Below are 20,057 nucleotides of genomic sequence, written 5' to 3'. Positions count from 1 at the left end.
ATTGCATTTTATATCGTAAGGAATATGCAGACATGAATTATTGCCCGACTTGCGGTTTATCCCGCCATAAAGTAAACAAGAGTAAGGAGAATAGGAAACTTATCCCCCAAAAAGTGATGTGGTACATGCCTTTGATTCCGCGACTGAAACGATTATATCGTAGTGCTTTACATTCTGAAAATTTGATTTGGCATGAGACCAAGAGAGTGAAAGATGGAAAACTTAGACATCCCGCATTCCCAAGCTTGGAAAAAAGTGAACTACATAAACCCCGAATTCAAATGCGAACCAAGACACATTCGTCTCGGTACGTTCGCGGATGGAGTAAATCCACATAGATCTCTAAGTAGTCGTCATAGTTCATGGCCTGTCTTCCTAGTTATGTACAATCTTCCTCCCTGGTTAGTGATGAAGAGGAAATTTAACATGCTTTCTTTAATGATATCAGGCCCGCAACAATCTGGACATAATATCGATGTATATTTGGAACCATTGATTGACGATTTAATAGAATTGTATGAGAACGGGGTTCAGGTCTATGATGGTTTTAAAAAAGAATTTTTTAATCTGAAAGCTGTGTTGTTGTGGACTGTCAGTGATTTCCCTGCTTATAGTAATTTATCAGGCTTAAGCACAAAAGGTTACGAAGGTTGTCTGATTTGTTGCACTAACACATCGACTCGTCGCTTGGCAAATGGACACAAGATGTGTTATATGGGTCACAGACGGTACTTGCCTGCAAATCATCCTGATAGACGGAAGAAGAAAGCATTCGATGGTACTGAAGAGGGTGATATGGCTCCTTTGCCACTGTCTGGGGAACAAATTCTCCAACAAGTACATCTCTGCTCTGACAACATCGACAATATTGTGGCCCGAGGGTATTTGTACGAGCATGTGGGTGAGATCAAAGTACACTGCAAGGATTACGATGATTCACATGCTCGGATCATGGTTTCGGAAATCCTGCAAGAGGACGCTGAAATCCCAGTCCCACTTGAAGAGTTCAGATATGTTAGGGACGTGTACCAGATGTTCCTTCCTTGGCCTAAACACTTAATTTTAACAACCGAGGTAACTTCTCAACTGAAATTAATTATTAATGATTAGTGGAGTTTGAATATCTTCAATATTCATCCGTAGTGAAGTAGGTTCTGCGAATATATGTGCTGCGGTGGGATGGATGAACAAACTACTGTTATATATGTGTTATTTGTCGTTATACAGCCATGTTCAAAATTTTTGGGATCATTCAATTACAACCGTTATGCTGCCGAAATTTCGGTAGAAATTAGATAAAATTTGATATATATATATATATATTATGTTCTGTTTTGTTTAGGGTCCACTCGCTCAACCGCCCTCAAGACGTGATGCGTCAAAGGGGAAAGCTCCGATGCTTTCTCCACAAAGCCGTGGTGCACGGGAAGATGAGTTGTTCACGGAAGAGAAGATGGCGTTGATCCCTAATTCGCTGAAATGGATGATTCATGAATTCCTAAGGCTCAAAGATAAACGTGATATAATCACAATTTCTGTCCCCCGAGGATTCATTGCACCGCGTACCCAGATCATTTTATCTGGAGAGGATTTGCAGCAGGTTGCTACGTGTAACTACATCGGCAACCAGGGAATGCTGTTTGGAATGATGTATACTCTTCTTTAATCTAATTAACCTTATATCAAATTATAGTTAAATTATTATAAGGCACTAACACTTTTTTTTGGCAGGCACATATGGGAGAGCATCAACGGTCTGAGAAAAATTTTCAAGTTTTACGACCCAGAGCTTCTCACGGTGCATGGGATCGGCGATGAAGAACGTAGTCGCCTTTTGACGATGCGGCAAGACGATTGGCTAATTGGTTATCATTAATGAACAAAGCAACCACCAAATGTTCTTTATTCCTTGGAATATCGGGTAAACTTTATTAAATTCTTTAGTGCTAATTGTTCATTTCTATATTATGTCTTCAAATTATTTTTATACTATCTTACTTATATTCCAATATAATTTTCTAGGATGCATTGGACGCTAGTGGTGGTTGCGCCAAAGAAAATTATCCATTTAAACCCTCTAAAAGGCCGCCCAATTCCCGAAGAAATAGAACAAATGATCGAAGGTAATTATTTAATGACTTCTTATGTAACGAATTTAAATTAACTAACGAATTGAAATGCTAATATAATTTTTCCAAACAGGGCATTCATGTATATAGGGGACGCACATCGCATCTTGGCCCGTGGCAAGGAATTGCACAAGCAACCGTCCAAGACAACCTAAAAGCCAAGAATGCGGTTTTTATGTTTTGAAATATATGATCCGACATCGTCGCACGTGCCAACCCCAACCGTTACATAGAAGATCAAAAAGCTGTAAGTTTTAATTATTGATCATCGTATATAAATTTTATAATAACAAATATATAATATACATATACATAAACTAATATAAATTTTTAATTTTTTTAACAGTTTGGGGGTAAGAAGCAATACGATCCAAAAACAGAAATTTTACCACTACAGCGAAAGTGGATCGAACAATTGATGGCGGTGATTCACGGTGACGATTGAGGTTCAAAGGTCGAAGAATTTTTCTTCATTATGTAATTTTTATAGATTAACTTGTAATTAGATTTATTAACTTATTAATATTTTTAACTAATTTTACATGTTTGTGTAATATTTAATTATTTTTATGAAATCAAATTATGTTTTTACCCAAATTTAATTACTATTTAATTTAAAATGTAATTAATATATAATTAAATTAAATAAATATGTAATTTAAAATTTAAATAAATATGTAATTTAAATTAAATAAATATGTATATAAATTAATAAATATAAAATTAAAATAATATAATTAAATTAAAAAAAAATGAAAAAAACTGAAATCTGAGGAGTTTTGGCGTCGGTTCCTACGCCACATATGGCGTCGGTTATTGGCTAGGAACCGACGCCATATGTACCCCTATGGCGTCGGTTCTTAGCTAAGAACCGACGCCATAGGGGTATATATGGCGTCGGTTCAAATAAACCCTTTAGCGTCGCCCTGATAGGCGTCGGTTGCGAATTTCGCGAAAACCGACGCCTAAAGGGCTTAAAAACCGCCTCTAAAGGGTGTTTTTGTAGTAGTGTGGATACACTTACCATAATATTTTCAAATTTAAAATTTGTTATTTTGTTAAATATTTAATTATTTATAAATTATAAGTAAAATGATATTTTTCTATATATATATATAATTTTTTTTCTTATTGGAAATTTATGAATCATATCTTAAATATTTAAATAACTTAGATATTTTGTAGAAATTTAAATATTGCTTAATTCGAGATATTTTGACATATAATTATGGTAATTATAATTTATTTATTATTTTCCTAAAATAATAATTATCTAACCAAATCTATTTTAAAATTGGTTTATTTTATTAAATTATAAGATTTGAAAGTGATATTGAAGATTCTTTCTTTCAAATCATTGATTTTATTTGATATTTAATTTAATTTGATTCAAATAAACCTACATATTTTAAAATTAGTTTCCTTTATTTTGAGATATTAAGGTTTGTTTTAACAACCCTAAATTTTCAAAATTTATTTGGTTAGTTTAAGAATAATAATTTAATTATATTAATATCTTATTTCACATATGTTACATGGACAATGTTTGTTTATTTTTATATTGTTTATTCAAATTTTTTTTTTAAACAAACCTATTATTCATTTGATCTAAATTGCTATGATTAACTTGATGACAGATCCAATGATCTGATTTTAATCATAGCCCAATTGTCAATAGATCTTATGAATAATTTGTAACAGGTAAATTTTGTACTTCTTTCATGTCTGTAAACCTAGTAACATGATAGGGCCCATCAAAATCATTTGACCTGTGTAAGCCTATATGTTTGCTATTGGGCTTAGATGCATATAGGAAGCCCATTTAAGTTTTTACTAAGTAAATGGACTAGGTTGCTAAAATAAAATTTGACATAAGTAATATTATTTAGGCCCAATTAGATTTGGGCTTATTCAATGAATATCAATTGTTTATTTAAAGGTTAAATTCCTCTCTTTTGGGCCTTGTGTGAGAGTTGGAGGCCAATAGAAGTGGGTACGACATACTGAACCCAGCTCCCCCTCACATGAACTACCCCAATTGTGAAGGTCCATTTGCCTTATTTAAATAATTCTATTAGGTTAATTATATTAGTCTAACCTAATTAAAATTGAATTAGCAACATAATTAACTTTTAAAATATATGAAATTTATTTTTCATTTAATATCTTAAAGTTAATTTTAGAAAAACACTTAGTTAATGATATATATGTTGGAAATTATTTTACCAGGATCATAGATCTACTCACAAGTATGTTGATTAACACCCTAAATATGAACTTTCTAAAACGATGAAATAAACACATATAAAGTTTAGTAAACCTTACATTGGGTGCAGCGGAATAATATGACTCCTTCCGTTCTGATATCTAGCCCTTGATTCCTTTCTGTAGCAGAGCATTATCAATATCTGAACCTGGATCTCTTTCTCTGATTCTTTAGTGCTGAAACTCCTTCTTGCTGAAAGTCTTTCTTCACGATCTTCCTCACTATGATTGAGGTATCACTTGCGGTGTGTGGGCACTACTCTAAGACTAAGAATTTCGAAATTGAAGAGGAAGAAGAAAGAGAAAGGGTCGGCCAAAGATAGGGAGAGAGAAAGGCTCAGTTTTTTCTGAATGAAAAAGTAGAAAATTTAGTGTGTAAATTTCCTGAAGCCTTCACTATCTATTTATAGCATTCCACTAGGGTTAGGTTTGAATTATTTCACATTAAAATAATGAAAATATCAGTTTAAAAATTCATTCCAAGTGGCCGGCCAAGTAGAGTAATGGGCCTTACTTGGATTTTGCAGTTTTCTCAATTCTGCATCTGATTTTCTCAAAAAACGCCAATTTTCTAATTCAACCATTTAAATGCCAATTCTGACTATTTAATAACTATAAATAATTATTAAATAATATTTTCATTTATCATATTTATAAATTGAACCATACAAAGTATCATAATAAAAAAATAGCCCCCTAAAACTCTTTCTTTACAATTTCGCCCTTACTTAGTGAAAAATTCACAAATAGACATAGTCTAATTTGAGAATTATAATTGATTAATCAAAACCAATAATATGAGTCTTACAAGTAATATTATCTCAACTAGTGCGGGGACCATGGGTCTATATAACCGAGCTTCCAATAAGCAAATCAAGAATTTATTACTAAAATTCACTAACTTATTAATTCTTCGTTGAATCCACGCATAGAACTTAGAATTGCACTCTCAGTATACAGAATGCTCTATATGTTTCACCATATAGACACATCATTAGTTATCCATTGTTATAATCCTAATTTGGTCAATGATCCTCTATATGAATGATCTACACTTTAAAGGGATTAGATTACCGTTACACCCTACAATGTATTTAATCCTTAAAACACTTAACCCCGTATAAATGATATTTCAGCTTATGTGAAATGAGATCTCCATCATTTATTTTCGTTTGGTCAAGCTCGAAGGTGATCATCCTTTACTTACTATTCGCCAGAGTGAAGCTATAGATTCCATGTTTATGTTAGCGCTCCCACTCAATTGCACTACCGTGTTCCCAAAATGTACGTATCACCCTGACCTAAAAGTAGGCTTAACTAACAAATCAAAGAACATGAATAGCCTCTCGAGATCGAGCCTAATCATAACAGGATTAAGATCATTTGATCTAGGATCAACTAGGCGATATTGACTTGAATAGATATTACGGTAAGTTTAATAAATCTAAGTTTAGAATATTTTCCTAGTATTAAACTAGAATTAATAATTAAGTTTCCTCTATACTTAATTATTTATTTCTTGAATTTAATAGATTTAATTAAATTGAAAATTTCATTATCTAAGTTGATTTTCATCATAATACTTAAATATTGTTATTTTCATGTTATTTAATTAAAGCTGAAAATTATCTTAAGTTTGGAATATTATTTCAGAATAACTCAAATATGAATAATTTTCAAAATACTTTTTATTTTATTTTATTAATCTTTTTCTTACAACTTCGAAATTGCATTTCTCTAATGCAGAAATTTCGAATCTTATTTGAAAAATAGAATAAAGTTGAAAATTATTTATTTTAATTTTGGACCAACTTAAATCAATGATTTTTTCATTTAATGATTAATTAAAATAAATGAACTAAATATATTATAATTAGAAATTTAATTAATTAGTCAATGAAAGTCTAGTTAGTTATTATATGTTTTGCTTGAAGTATTTTTCTATTGTATTTAATTAAATAGAAAATTAATATTTAAGTTGATATTAATCATGATATTTAAATATTTGAAATTTTTCTTAAATATTTAATTAAATCGGAAAATTATATTTTTATTGTAAATTAATTTTATTAATTAATTTTGGGCCAACATAAAAATTAAGATAATTTTTCCAGGATTTATTTTTTATTTTATTTTAAAGCATTTTCGAAAGTAGTATTCTTATACACTTTATTTTTCAAAATGCAATATATATTTATAGAAAATTAAATTTGAGTTGTAAATTAATTTAAATTAATTTTTGAACAACTTAAATTGCATATTTTTCTAAATATTTATGGAAATTATTACTAGGATGGAAATAATTCACGTTATTTTCATATCCATCTAAGTATAATTTATAAATATTACATTAAAATTTATATTTAGAATTTTTCATTCTAAATTGGAAATTTTAATTAAATAAATATATATATTTAAAATAAATAAATTAAAATAAGTTTCAGAAGAAAATACAATTTTCATTAAATAATGAGCTTTATTATTAAGACATTCGATCTCTATTGTTGGTTTTACATAGCTTTTGTTTTAGTGAGTAATCCTCCCTAATGGAGGAACGTTCATTAGCAAGTTAGCACCGTTTAATCTCGAAAGATAAGTATATTTGTAAGTATTTTATATGGTATTGATCACCCTAATGGTGGCGACTGTATTTGACTTACAAAATATGAAACAATGATGGAAGCTCATAAGATAGAATAGCCTTCACTCTCGCCTAAACGCTGGATTCCAATCTTGGTCGAATAAAAGGTTGCTAGAATTTTTATCATTTTAGATGAGCTGATAACTCTATTCAATGGATGGTATCACTGACTCTCGCCTAAATGGGACACTGATATCAGTTTGTTGAAGATCTTGGAAATTATTTAGGATTGTATGTTTTAGTATTTTCACTTGTCATTCCTACTTGCTATATGTTTAATAATTTTTGAATTGTGTATGAATTTATATTGAACCATGTTATTTTCTGTTATTAAATTGTAGTTTAATTTCGAATCTTCATTGTTGGTCTAACTTGGTTTGTTTTTCTAATGAGATAAATCCCCAATGGATTTTCACCATTAGACTAACATAATAGTATTAGATCTCGAAAGATAAATATTGTATATGCAACATCTAGCTGTTCATCAATTGATGACACCTTAGACTAGTATTTTACAATATGAAACAAGAAGATTGTATAAATAAGATTACTTTGACTCTCGCTAATCGTAGCATCGTTGGATTCTTATTTAAAACGAAATTATCCTAATTCCTCTTAGCTTATTCATTTCGAATTAGCTCAATGACATATTATTGGATGAATGGTCTATAAATCATATAAAGTCATTCTATATTGTCTCTTAAGAAATTAAATGACAAATATGATTATATTCCCAAAATTCTGTCCCGAAATGATATAATCCTCAATCTTAGAAATCTCCTACTTGTATGGGCAAAACAAACTTAGAGTTAAATTAGTAGTGGTGGTCCAAGAAAGAATTACTTATTATACAGTTACACTTTCACAAGTGTTTAATAACCATTTTCTTTCAATGGATTCAAACTGTATGAGTTTAGTATTCTGTGACCAGAATCCACTTGCACTATTCTAAGAACTCTTTGATGTAACTAAACTTAAGTCATCAAAAGACACAACCAAATAAATCTATGGCTTTTGTATCTTATTCATAGTGGTTTTGACAAGATCAATCTCTGCAAAGAGTTAATATGCCTATATCCACTGAAAGTAAGTTCATCTCATTTGTAGATGGATGTACATTCAGGGGTGGATATGGGTTTTCATTGTATTCTTAAAACGATCACTCTAGATTTTACCTTATGCAAAAGAAATTTGAAATGTTTGAAAAATTTCATGAATTTCTAGCAATGGTGAAAAACTATCAAGGTAAGTGGTTAAAGATCTTGCGAACTGATAGGGGTGGAGAAATAGTTAGTTGATATGCAGTTCAAAGATCATTAATTTGATTTTTAAATTATATCCAAACTTACCTCCCCAGAAATTCGATTTGCATATTGATAATTAGTTACTAGTCGTTGCCTAAATCCTTCTATGGTAATATAATTTCAGAATGATATTATGGTTGTATACTTAATGTAAAACATTACTAGATTCATGGATGACCTAATCAAAATCTTAAGATAAGCTAGAACTGCTAACCTTGGTTTGCATATTTGTTAGCTATTCTAAGTGATTAGGGGTGGACCATCCCATAGTCATTAGATAAGAAAGTGTTTGTTTAAACAAATACTACTTTTCTAAGAAAATGATTAAGTATGAAAATAAAGTAGCAAATAAAGGAGATAATTTTTTCTTGATTCCAAAAGTGTTCTATCATCTTATTTGACATAAGATGATCCCACTGTCTCTGTTGTCTTAACACAACCGAAGAGGTCAATACCATTTAGTTTTCTTAGACATAATTCACGGTAACTTGTCGTAGTGGAAGGGTTTCAACGAACTCACTCTTCTTATGACTTGGAAGACACTAGTGATTAAAATCCATTGTGAGTTTAAACAAGTAATGGATTGTCAAGATAAGAAACTAAAAAGAAAAGCCAAGAGAACTATAGCTTGATCCATTCACATGGAGTAACCTAAAGTTTTCTATTACAAGGACATAAAAGGAAATTTTTGCTAATAAGTCTATTCAATGGACTTAACAAAACTTCCTGTTCCTAGTATTATAGGTTTGAGTTTATCAAAACCTATGGCTTGTGGTATACCTGGTAATTACTTACTCTAATGCAAGCAACTTACTTTAATAAGATGATGAAGCATTTTCTTTCCAATGGGAATCTATAGAAGCTTCACAACTTCTAAGCATAGATTTTATTTATCTAAGGAAAAGTCTCAACTATTCCAAAAAAGATAAAGCCATGAAAGAATTTCTTAAATCAACAATGAGAGGTCTCAGATATGCTTTTGTATGCCTTATACCAGACACCTGCTGTTGAGTGGGAGTAATGAGTAGGTATCATATTAATCCAGGAGAGGAACATTGGAAGACAATCAAGTAAATCTTAAGATTAAGAAGAGGAACTATATGTTAGTCAATAAGGGTGTGTTTAACACTCTTAAACTACACCACGACAGATTTCAAGACTTGCCTTTGTGCTAGAAAGTCTGCTGATAAAATGGTGATTACTCTAGGGGTGTAAAGACCGCTTAGTTTAATTTGGAAATTAGCAGTTAATTATGTTTAATTATGGAAAATTATTTATAGCTATTTAAATAATTATTTATGATGTTATTATTGAATTCTGAAATGCATTTTATGTCATATAGTGATTTTCATAATTTTGCCTTTCCGGTGCCCGGTAACATGGAACTCGGTGTTTGGCTCAGTAAAATCACAACTTAGTATGTTAGTATATTGGGACGGTTTATTAGACATTGGGAATGTCGAGAGTGGTCGGGAATGTAGAATTTCCCAAAGTACCCCTTTAGTGCTCTTTATGTTATTTTAGTGTGAAGGTTCAAAATGGTCATTTTGCCCCATTTATGTTTTGTCCTTTAGTGGACTTAGAAATTGGAAAATTGATATTATGGTATGTTTCTTTTGGCTGAAGTAAATGTTTATTACATGCAATTTCTCTCATTTTATTCAAATTGGAAAACTTAGAAAAAATAGAAATTCTAAAGCTCTTTCTCTCTCTTTCTTTCAGCCAAGCTTGGGAGCTGCTAGGGCTGGGTTTCTTTGTTTAACTCAAGTGATTTTCAGCAAGTTTAAAGTGGTTCTAGTACAGGTAACCTTGTTCTAGCTTCTTTTCTTTGTTTCTTGGAATTTTTGGAAGAATTTAATGGTTTGCATGCTAAGTTTAGGTTGATGAGGTTGCTGTGTTTTTGTTGTTGTTTCTGAGGTTTAAAGCATGTTATTTTGAGTAGATTAGAGCTAGTTTGATGCATGTTAGTTGCTTTGTTTCAAGCTTGGAAATTTTTACTCAAAAATATAGTTTTCAAAGAAAAAATGAAGAATATGTTGCTATTGATTTCTGTAGTTTCTATATGCTTGATTATGTAATTTTAATCAAGGTTTGGTGCATGATAGTGTTGTTTAATCAAGTTTGAGTTTAGAACTCAAAGGTTGATGCTTTAATGGTGATTTTGGATAGTTTGCATGAAGCTCTGTTTTGATGCTTTAGAAATGTTCCTTAGGGTCTAAATAGCAGGTCTGGAAGGTTTTGTTTGAATTAGGTTTGTTTTGAGCAAGTTATGAATTTTTGATTTTATTCTGCGAGGAACCGGAATTCCGGTTGTGCATCCGGAATTCCGGATGGGGTTCTAAAATTCCCAGAACCGGAATTTCGGTTGTGCAACCGGTCTGCCGGTTGGGAGATTTTCAAGAACCCTAGATTTTCTCGTTTTTTTGTTAATTGGGGTATTGCCATGCTTTTTATCGATAGGGAAACTTTTGGTTTCTAGTTTAAGTCCCCGGGAAGTGATTTAGCGTATCACTTATTAGTGTTGTGATTGTTATGGTTTAGGAGCCTGTAAACCCCCGTGCAGTTCGTTCCAGTCAAGTTGACCGGCACACCTGAATTTGGAATTGAGGTAAGATTAGTATAAGAGTATGCATATGTATTTACATGTTTAGCGTGCATGTTAGGAAGCCTGTTAGATTACATTAGACATGTATGTTGGCTTTGTACCATCCGACCATATCACATCGGATAGGCTAGAGTATGACTAGCAACTGGAGTATGACCAGTATACCGAGTATAGGCTGATACTAGGGTTGGTGGTACAGTGCTATGTGACCGTATCACATCGGTTAGGCTAGAGTATGACTAGCAGCTGGAGTATGACCAGTGAACCGAGTATAGGCTGATACTGTAACACATCGGTTAAGCTAGAGTATGACTTGCAGCTGGAGTATGACCAGTGAACCGAGTATAGGCTGTTACTTGTCAATAGTACCGTCTTATGAACGTTCGGGACTCAGTATCGTGTGGGACACGTGTTGGTAATTATTTTACCAGGATCTAGATTTACTAACAAGTATGTTGGATTAACAACCTAATATGAATTCTAAAACAATGAAAATAAACACATATAAAGTTAGAAAACCTTACAGTGGGTGCAGCGAAATAATATGACTCCTTCCGTTCAGATCTCTAGCCCTTGATTCCTTTCTGTAGCAGAGCATCACCAAGCTCTGAACCTGGATCTTCTTTTCTCCTTCTTTGATGCAGAAATTCCATAGTCTTCCATACTATGATTGAGATACCATTTGATGTGTGTGGGCACTACTCATCACTCAAGAGAATTCGAAAAAAACAAAGAAGAAAGAAAGAGAGAGAGTGGCGGTTTCATAGTGTTTGAGAGAATAAACTGTAAAGTGTGTGTCTCAAACCTGAAGCCTTTACCTTCTATTTATAGAATACCACATAGGGTTAAAGTTTAATTATTTGGCATTTAAAAATGAAAAATAAAATGAGAAATAGAAGCATTAAGTGGCCGGCCATTCATTGAGGAAAACAAATCCTTCCACTTTTCAAACTTTCCTATTTCATCATTTCTAGTTTCCCATTTTCTCAAAATTGCCAATTCTCTCTTTCAACTTCATAAATGTCAAATCTAATTATTTAATAACTATAATTAATTATTAAATAATATATTTTCATTTATTTTATTTATTAATAAAAACTAATCAAAGTTTCCCAATTAATAAATATACCCTTTAAACTCTCTATTTACTATTTTACCCTTGCTTAGTGAAAATTCATAAAGTAGGCATAGTCTAACTTTTAGAATTATAATTGATTAATTAAAATCAATTAACTGAGTCTTACAAGCAGTATGGTCTCAACTAGTATGGGGACCATGGTCTATATAACCGAGCTTCCAATAAGTCGAACCGAATTTACCAAGTAAATTCCCTAACTTATTAATTCCTCATTGAAACCACACTTAGAACTTGGAATTGCACTCTCAGTCATATAGAAACGCTCTATATGTTCCACGATATAGACACGTCATTAGTTATCCATTGTTATAACCCTAATGTGATCAATGATCCTCTATATAGATGATTTACACTGTACAGGGATTAAATTACCGTAACACCCTACAATGTATTTTATCCTTAAAACACTTAACCCTGTATAAATGATATTTCACCTAAGTGAAATGAGATCTCCACCATTTATCTTCGTTTGGTTAAGCTCGAAGGAAATCATCCTTTACTTCTATTTGCCAAATAGAAGCTATAGATTCCATATTTATGTTAGCGCTCCCACTCAATTGCATTACCGTGTTCCCAAAATGTACGTATCACCCTGATACAAAACTAGGCTTAACTAACAAATCAAAGAACACGAGTAACACTCTTGAAATTGAACCTAACCATATCAGGATTTCGATCATGTGATCTAGGATCAACAGGTGATATTGAATTGAATAGATATTACGGTAAATTTTAACATATCTAATCAAAGTTCAATATCGGTCCCTTCCGATGTATACTCCATACATCCGATACTGGTAAACTTTGCCAATGTCCTGGAAAGGACATAACACTTTTCCAAGGTGTAAGAATACCTATCGCTGATTATACCATGTCAGTCTAAATCCAGTGTTCTGACAAATCAGGGAATAAACTTTTGAACATATAATTTAAGATTATATTCCACTGTGCTGACAACACTATAAACTTTAACCAACTCATATGTTCTGGACTTAAAAAGAATTCATACATTATATACATATAATCATGAAATAAATCATGTGAACCATGCAACATAAAATGTTATTTCTGATCTTTATTAATAAGTAAATCTGATTATATGAAATGAGTTTTATTTAGGGCATAAAACCCAACAACACGACAGTTAGGGTTATGGTCAGGGCTATGGGCGTTTGATCATAACCCGGGATTTATGTATGATTATGATTTATGCTTTTCTTACTGAGTCTGTCGACTCACAGTGCTATGTTTATGTGTAGGTAAGGGCAAGGCCAAGGCTGAGGAACCGTGAGAGCAAGACGGTGAAGATTGTACATGTCGGAGCGGTTAGGCCTGGAGCGTACGATCCTCGGGACAACAATGCTTTTTTGTAATTAGTCGCTAGGCGACAAGTATTTTGTTTAGTCAGTATACTTTTGTAAAGTGTTTTGTAATCGGGATCCCGAGTATTTTTGTATAAATATTTTATAAGTTTAATAAAAAAGCAAAAATTTTAATTAATCACGATTTCCATAAACCTCGTTGATTAGCAACGAGCTGCACAGTATGTTTAAAAATCATGTAATACGCCTATGCTAGTTAGGGTGTTACAATTTGGTGTCAGAGCCGCCAGGTTGTCTTCCGAAGATCGTCACGACATGTACAATCATCATCAGCAGTTATCTCGTTCTACGGTTCAGTAAGCTTTTATTGCTTTAGTAGTTTATTTAATTATTATGAAATAAGAAAAGCCTGATAGGAAGCATGTTAGTAGCCTAATAGTAGAATAGGCGCATGTTTTTAATTTCCAAATGAAGCGGCATTAGTAAGCTCTCTTTGATCATGACCTGATGTGCCAACTCTTGGTTTCGCAGGCTGTTCAGACTAGATGGACGCCAGGCGGAACACCAGGAGTTAGGGCAACTCAGTAAGGTCAAATCAGGGTGAGGGAGCTCAGTTTCCCCTGCATGCTAGGGGCTGTGGTAGAGGTGCCAGGGGCAGGGCTCGTGGTCGGGGTAATGATAACCCGCCACAGGCTGCCCAGGCTGCCCAAGCCGATCAGGAAGCCCAGAATTGGGAGAGTAGGTTTGCTAAAATGCAAGCCAGAATAGAGGAGCAAGATCAGGAGATTCAGAGATTGAGGTAGGAGGGTGCTCCTACAGTGCCGGTGCCAGAAGTTCCTGTGGCACCTGCCCCTATTGCTCAAGCCGAGATAGAGGTAGCGGGAAACAGAATGGAACCCCTGTATGAAAGGTTCCGGAAGCAGGCAGCTCTGGTTTTTCTGGGAGGTCTGGATGTCATGAAAGCCGAGCAGTGGCTAATAGTGATCACCAGGATATTGAACTTTATGAGGTCACCGGAAATGACAGAGTGGTGTGTGCCACCTTCCAAATCCAAGAAGACGCTCTAGTCTGGTGGGACATGGTGTCTCAGACTCATAATGTCACCACTATGACCTGGGAAAGGTTCCAGGAACTCTTTAATGCAAAATACTACAATGAGGCCATTAGAAGTGCCAAGAGGAAAGAGTTCACCCACCTGACCTAGCGGGAAAACATGAGCGTGACTGAGTATACCACCCAGTTCGATCGGTTGGCGAGGTTGGCCTCGAGAATAGTGCCAACCGATTTCAGCAAGAAGGAAAAGTATCTGGACGGATTAAATGTGAAGATCAAACATGACCTTATGATCACCACCGACGACAAGACCACCTATGCTGAGATGGTGGAGAAGGCACTGCGAGCTGAGGGCACAGTTGGATGTATGTCGGAGTCGGCTAGGACTCCAGTGAGTGGCGGGGCTCCTACCCCTCCTGCATAAGGCTTTAGCAGGGGAGGTAATGGTTCGGCCATGGACCAGAAGAGGAGAACATTCACTGTATCCGGTGGCACGGGGCAGAACAAGAGGATCCAGGGGAACCAGAGTAGAGGCAGCCGTCACGGTGGTTCTGAGACTCGGTTTTCGTACCCAGAGTGCCCCAGTTGTAAAAGGCACCATCTGGGTGAGCGCAGAGGTCAGGGATGCTTTCAGTGTGGCATGCCCGGAGACTACAAGAGGGATTGTCCCCAGCTCAGACCAGAGGCACCTAGGGCTCCGGCGAGACCCACTCTAGCTAGGGTGTTCGCCATCACGCAGGCTGATGCAGAAGCCAGCCCTTCAGTCGTAACAGGTCAGCTCTCAGTTAATAACTCATTTTACTCAGTGCTGTTTGATTCCAGGGCCACACATTCTTATGTGGTAGCCAGAATCTTTAGTATATTGGATAGATCGTGTGATAGTTATTAATCAGGGTTTTGAACCCTATTACCTGGCGGAGAGTTAGTTATCTCCAAAAGGTGGATTAGGTCTATGCTGATCAGAATAGATGGTAGAGAGTTAAGTGCTGACTTAATAGAGATGAGCCTAGTAGATTTCGATATTATTTTAGGAATGGATTTCCTATTTAAATACTCAGCCAGTATTGATTGCAAGAGGAAGATGGTGATCTTCCAACCGGAAAGTGAAGAACCATTTGTGTTTGTTGGTTTGGTTCGGGGATCTCAGATTCCGGTGATTTCGGCCATGTCAGCTAGGGAGTTACTGCATGGCGGGTGTTTAGGGTTTCTGGCCGTGGTGATGGACACCATTGGGCCAGATACCATTCGGCCAGAGGATATCAAGGTGGTTTGGGAATTTCTAGAAGTTTTTCCCAAAGAACTTCCAGGTTTGCCACCTCAGCGGGAGATTGATTTTATTTTAGATTTGGCACCCGGAGTGGAACCGGTTTCCAAGGCTCCGTATAGAATGGCTCCAGCTGAACTTAAGGAATTAAAGATTCAACTTCAGGGGTTACTTGACATAGGGTTTATTCGGCGCCTAGTGTGTCACCCTGGGGAGCCCCGATTTTGTTCGTTAAGAAGAAAGATGGAACTATGAGGATGTGTATAGATTACCGAGAATTAAACAAGCTAACAGTGAAGAATAAATATCCATTACCTAGGATCGATGATCTGTTCGATCAACTTCAAGGAAAGACGGTCTTTTCCAAGATTGATCTCCGATCAGGTTATCATTAGTTGAAAATCCGAGAGGAGGACATTCCAAAGACGGCTTTCCGTACTAGGTATGGACATTACGAATTCTTGGTTATGTCGTTTGGACTAACCAATGCTCCTCCAGCATTTATGGATTTGATGAATAGGGTATTCAAGGATTTCCTCGATATTTGTGTTATCGTGTTTATCGACGACATCCTTGTGTACCCTCAATCAGAAGAGGAGCATGAGTTACATCTTCAGATGGTTTTGCAACGGCTATGGGAACACAAGATTTATGCCAAATTCAAGAAATGTTAATTTTGGCTATCTTAGGTGTCTTTCTTAGGGCACATTGTTAGCAAAGATGGGATCAAGGTGGATCCCGGGAAAATATCCGTCAGGGATTGGCCGAGACCGAAGACAGTGACAGAAATCAGAAGCTTCTTGGGTTTAGCCGGGTATTATCTTCGGTTCGTGGAAGGGTTTTCTAAGATTTCAACACCCTTAACTGAACTTACGAAGAAGAATCAGCGGTTTGTTTGGTCAGATAAGTGCGAAGCTAGTTTTCAGGAGCTGAAACAGAGGTTGATTGCAGCTCCAGTGCTAGCTTTGTCCTCAGACAAAGAGAAGTTCGTAGTTTATTGCGATGCATCCAGACAGGGTCTGGGGTGTGTGCTGATGCAAGCCGATCGGGTTATCGCTTAGGCCTCCCGTCAGTTAAAGGATTATGAACAGCGATACCTGACTCATGATCTAGAGTTGGCCGCAGTAGTTTTTGCATTGAAGATCTGGCGGCATTACCTTTACGGAGAAAGGTGTGAATCTATACCGACCATAAAAGTCTTGAATATTTCTTTACTCAGAAAGATTTGAATATGAGATAGAGGCATTGGTTGGAATTAGTGAAAGATTACGACTGTGAGATTCTCTATCACCCTGGGAAGGCCAATGTAGTGGCCGATGCCCTGAGCAGGAGGGGTCCCGGCAGGTAGCTAGTATGATTAAGATCTCACCTCAGTTAGCAGAGGACATGGTTAGATCTGGCATTGAGTTTGTGGTAGGTCAGCTTCACAACTTAACGCTGCAATCTGATCTGTTGGAAAGAATTAAAGCTGCTCAGATGACTGACCCAGAGTTAGTAAAAATCAGAGATGAGGTTTTGGCTGGTCAAGCCAGGGATTTCTCAGTGTCAGACAACGGGATGCTTCTGTATAAAACTAGGGTTTGTGTTCCGAGTAGTGTGGAACTCAGGAACGAGATCTTTGAGGAGGCTCATTCTACCCCTTATTCCCTGCATCCCGACACCACCAAGATGTACCAGGATCTTAAACCGTACTTCTGGTGGAGCGGTATGAAGAAGAATTTGGTAGAATTCGTTTTGAGATGCCTCACCTGTCAGCAGATTAAGGCTGAACATCAGAAACCAGCAGGGTTGTTGCAGCCTTTAACCCTACCTGAATGGAAGTGGGAGGATATCACGATGGATTTCGTGGTTGGGTTACCTAGAACAACGGGTTTGTTCGATTCCATCTGGGTTGTGGTGGATCGATTCACGAAGTCTGCTCATTTTCTGCCTGTTAGAACAACCTTTACAGTGGATCAGTTAGCAGAGTTGTATGTTAGAGAGATTGTAAGACTTCACGGGGTACCGAAGTCTATAGTTTCGGATAGAGATCCGAAGTTCACCTCCAAGTTTTGGCAGAGTTTGCAACGAGCAATGGGTACAAAACTGAAATTCAGTATAACATTCCATCCTTAGACAGATGGTCAGTCCGAAAGGATTTTGAAGGCTCTTGGAATAAATATCTATCGCTAATAGAATTTTTTTACAACAACAGTTATCAGAGTACGATAGGGATGGCTCCTTATGAACTGTTATACGGTAGGAAGTGTAGATCTCCCATCCACTGGGACGAGACAGGGGAGAGGAAGTACCTAGGTCCGGAGTCAGTGCTGCGGACCAATGAGGCAATTGAGAAAATAAAAGCTAGAATGCTTGCCTCACAGAGTAGACAGAAAAGTTACGCAGATCCGAAACGCAGAGATGTTGAGTTCCGAATAGGGGACCATGTGTTTTTACGGGTGTCTCCAATGAAGTGGATCAAACGTTTCGGGAAAAGAGGCAAGTTATGCCCTAGATTTATAGGACCTTTCGAGATTCTCGAGAAGATAGGTCAAGTGGCATACCGCTTAGCGTTGCCTCCAGCTTTATCAGCAGTTCACAACGTATTCCATGTCTCTATGTTGAGAAAATACGTTTCAGATCCTTCTCATATACTCAGTAATGAGAGCCTTGAACTGCAGCCAGATATGACTTACGAAGAACAGCCAGTGCAGATCCTGGATAGAAAGGATAAAGTCCTTCGGAAAAAGACCATAGCATTGGTCAAAGTACTCTGGAGAAACAGCAAGGTGGAGGAAGCCACCTGGGAGCTAGAGTCAGATATGAGAGCTCAATATCCAGAGTTGTTCAGGTTAGATTTCGGGGACGAAATCCTTTTAAGGGGGGAATAGTTGTAAAGACCGCTTAGTTTATTTTGGAAATTGGCAGTTAATTATGTTTTATTATGGAAAATTATTTATAGCTATTTAAATAATTATTTATGGTGTTATTATTGAATTCTGAAATGCATTTTATGTCATATAGTGATTTTCATAATTCTGGATTTTCGGTACCCGGTAACATGGAACTCGGTGTTTGGCTCAGTAAAATCACAACTTAGTATGTTAGTATATTGGGACAGTTTATACATTGAGAATGTCGGGAGTGGTCGAGAATGTAGAATTTCCCAAAATACCCCTTTAGTGCTCTTTATGTTATTTTAGTGTGAAGGGGCAAAATGGTCATTTTGCCCCATTTATGTTTTGTCCTTTAGTGGACTTAGAAATTGGAAAATTGATATTATGCTATGTTTCTTTTGGCTGAAGTAAATGTTTATTACATGCAATTTCTCTCATTTTATTCAAATTGGAAAACTTAGAAAAATTAGAAATTCTAAAGCTCTTTCTCTCTCTTTCTTTCGGCCAAGCTTGGGAGCTGCTAGGGCTAGGTTTCTTTGCTTTACTCAAGTGATTTTCAGGAAGTTTAAAGTAGTTCTAGTAGAGGTAAACCTTGTTCTAGCTTCTTTTCTTTGTTTCTTGGAATTTTTGGAAGAATTTAATGGTTTGCATGCTTAGTTTAGGTTGATGTTGTTGCTGTGATTTTGTTGTTGTTTTTGAGGTTTAAAGCATGTTATTTTGAGTAGATTAGAGCTAGTTTGATGCATGTTAGTTGCTTTGTTTCAAGCTTGGAAATTTTTACTCAAAAATATAGTTTTCAAAGAAAAAATGAAGAATCTGTTGCTGTTGTTTTTGTTGATGCTTGCTGTTGATTGCTGTAGTTTCTATATGCTTGATTATGTAATTTTAATCAAGGTTTGATGCATGATAGTGTTGTTTAATCAAGTTTGAGTTTGGAACTCAAAGCTTGATGCTTTAATGGTTATTTTGGATTGTTTGCATGAAGCTCAGTTTTGATGCTTTAGAAATATTCCTTAGCGTCTAAATAGCAGGTCTGGAAGGTTTTGTTTGAATTGGGTTTGTTTTGAGCAAGTTATGAATTTTTTATTTTATTCTGCGAGGAACCGGAATTCCGGTTGTGCATCCGGAATTCTAGATGGGGTTTTGAAATTCCCAGAACTGGAATTCCGGTTGTGCAATCGGTCTGCCGGTTGGGAGATTTTCAAGAACCCTAGATTTTCTCGTATTTATGTTATTAAGGGTATTGCCATGCTTTTTATCGATACGAAAAACTTTTAGTTTCTAGTTTAAGTCCTGGGGAAGTGATTTAGCGTATCACTTATTAGTGTTGTGATTGTTATGGTTTAGGAGCCTATAAATCGCCGTGCAGTTCGTTCCAGTCAGGTTGACCGGCACACTTGAATTCGGAATTGAGGTAAGATTCGTATAACAGTATGCATATGTATTTACATGTTTAGCGT

At 35.6% G+C, this 20,057-nt stretch overlaps 1 protein-coding gene across 1 annotated transcript; it reads left to right on the top strand.

Annotated features, from left to right (window-relative positions):
* The first annotated feature begins 837 nt into the window (after positions 1 to 837).
* Positions 838 to 19,472, top strand: LOC133039712 (uncharacterized). Its single transcript, XM_061118635.1, has 4 exons — positions 838 to 1,074; positions 1,343 to 1,650; positions 1,732 to 1,798; positions 19,458 to 19,472. Exons 1-4 carry the CDS (start codon positions 952 to 954, stop codon positions 19,470 to 19,472), a joined length of 513 nt encoding a protein of 170 aa, XP_060974618.1. The 5' UTR covers positions 838 to 951.
* Positions 19,473 to 20,057: the final 585 nt, after the last annotated feature.

This window comes from Cannabis sativa, chromosome 7, assembly GCF_029168945.1.
Source record: "Cannabis sativa cultivar Pink pepper isolate KNU-18-1 chromosome 7, ASM2916894v1, whole genome shotgun sequence".
Lineage (NCBI taxonomy): Eukaryota > Viridiplantae > Streptophyta > Magnoliopsida > Rosales > Cannabaceae > Cannabis > Cannabis sativa.
This window is presented reverse-complemented; position numbering and strand designations above follow the sequence as displayed.

What these genes read in the sequence shown, in the direction of transcription:
- LOC133039712 (XM_061118635.1), top strand. Translation starts at nt 952, where the DNA reads ATGGTTTCGGAAATCCTGCAAGAGGACGCTGAAATCCCAGTCCCACTT. An exon ending in ACTTAATTTTAACAACCGAG is followed by an intron (nt 1,075 to 1,342) that starts GTAACTTCTCAA and finishes TGTTTTGTTTAG; the next exon opens with GGTCCACTCGCTCAACCGCC. An exon ending in GGAATGCTGTTTGGAATGAT is followed by an intron (nt 1,651 to 1,731) that starts GTATACTCTTCT and finishes TTTTTTTGGCAG; the next exon opens with GCACATATGGGAGAGCATCA.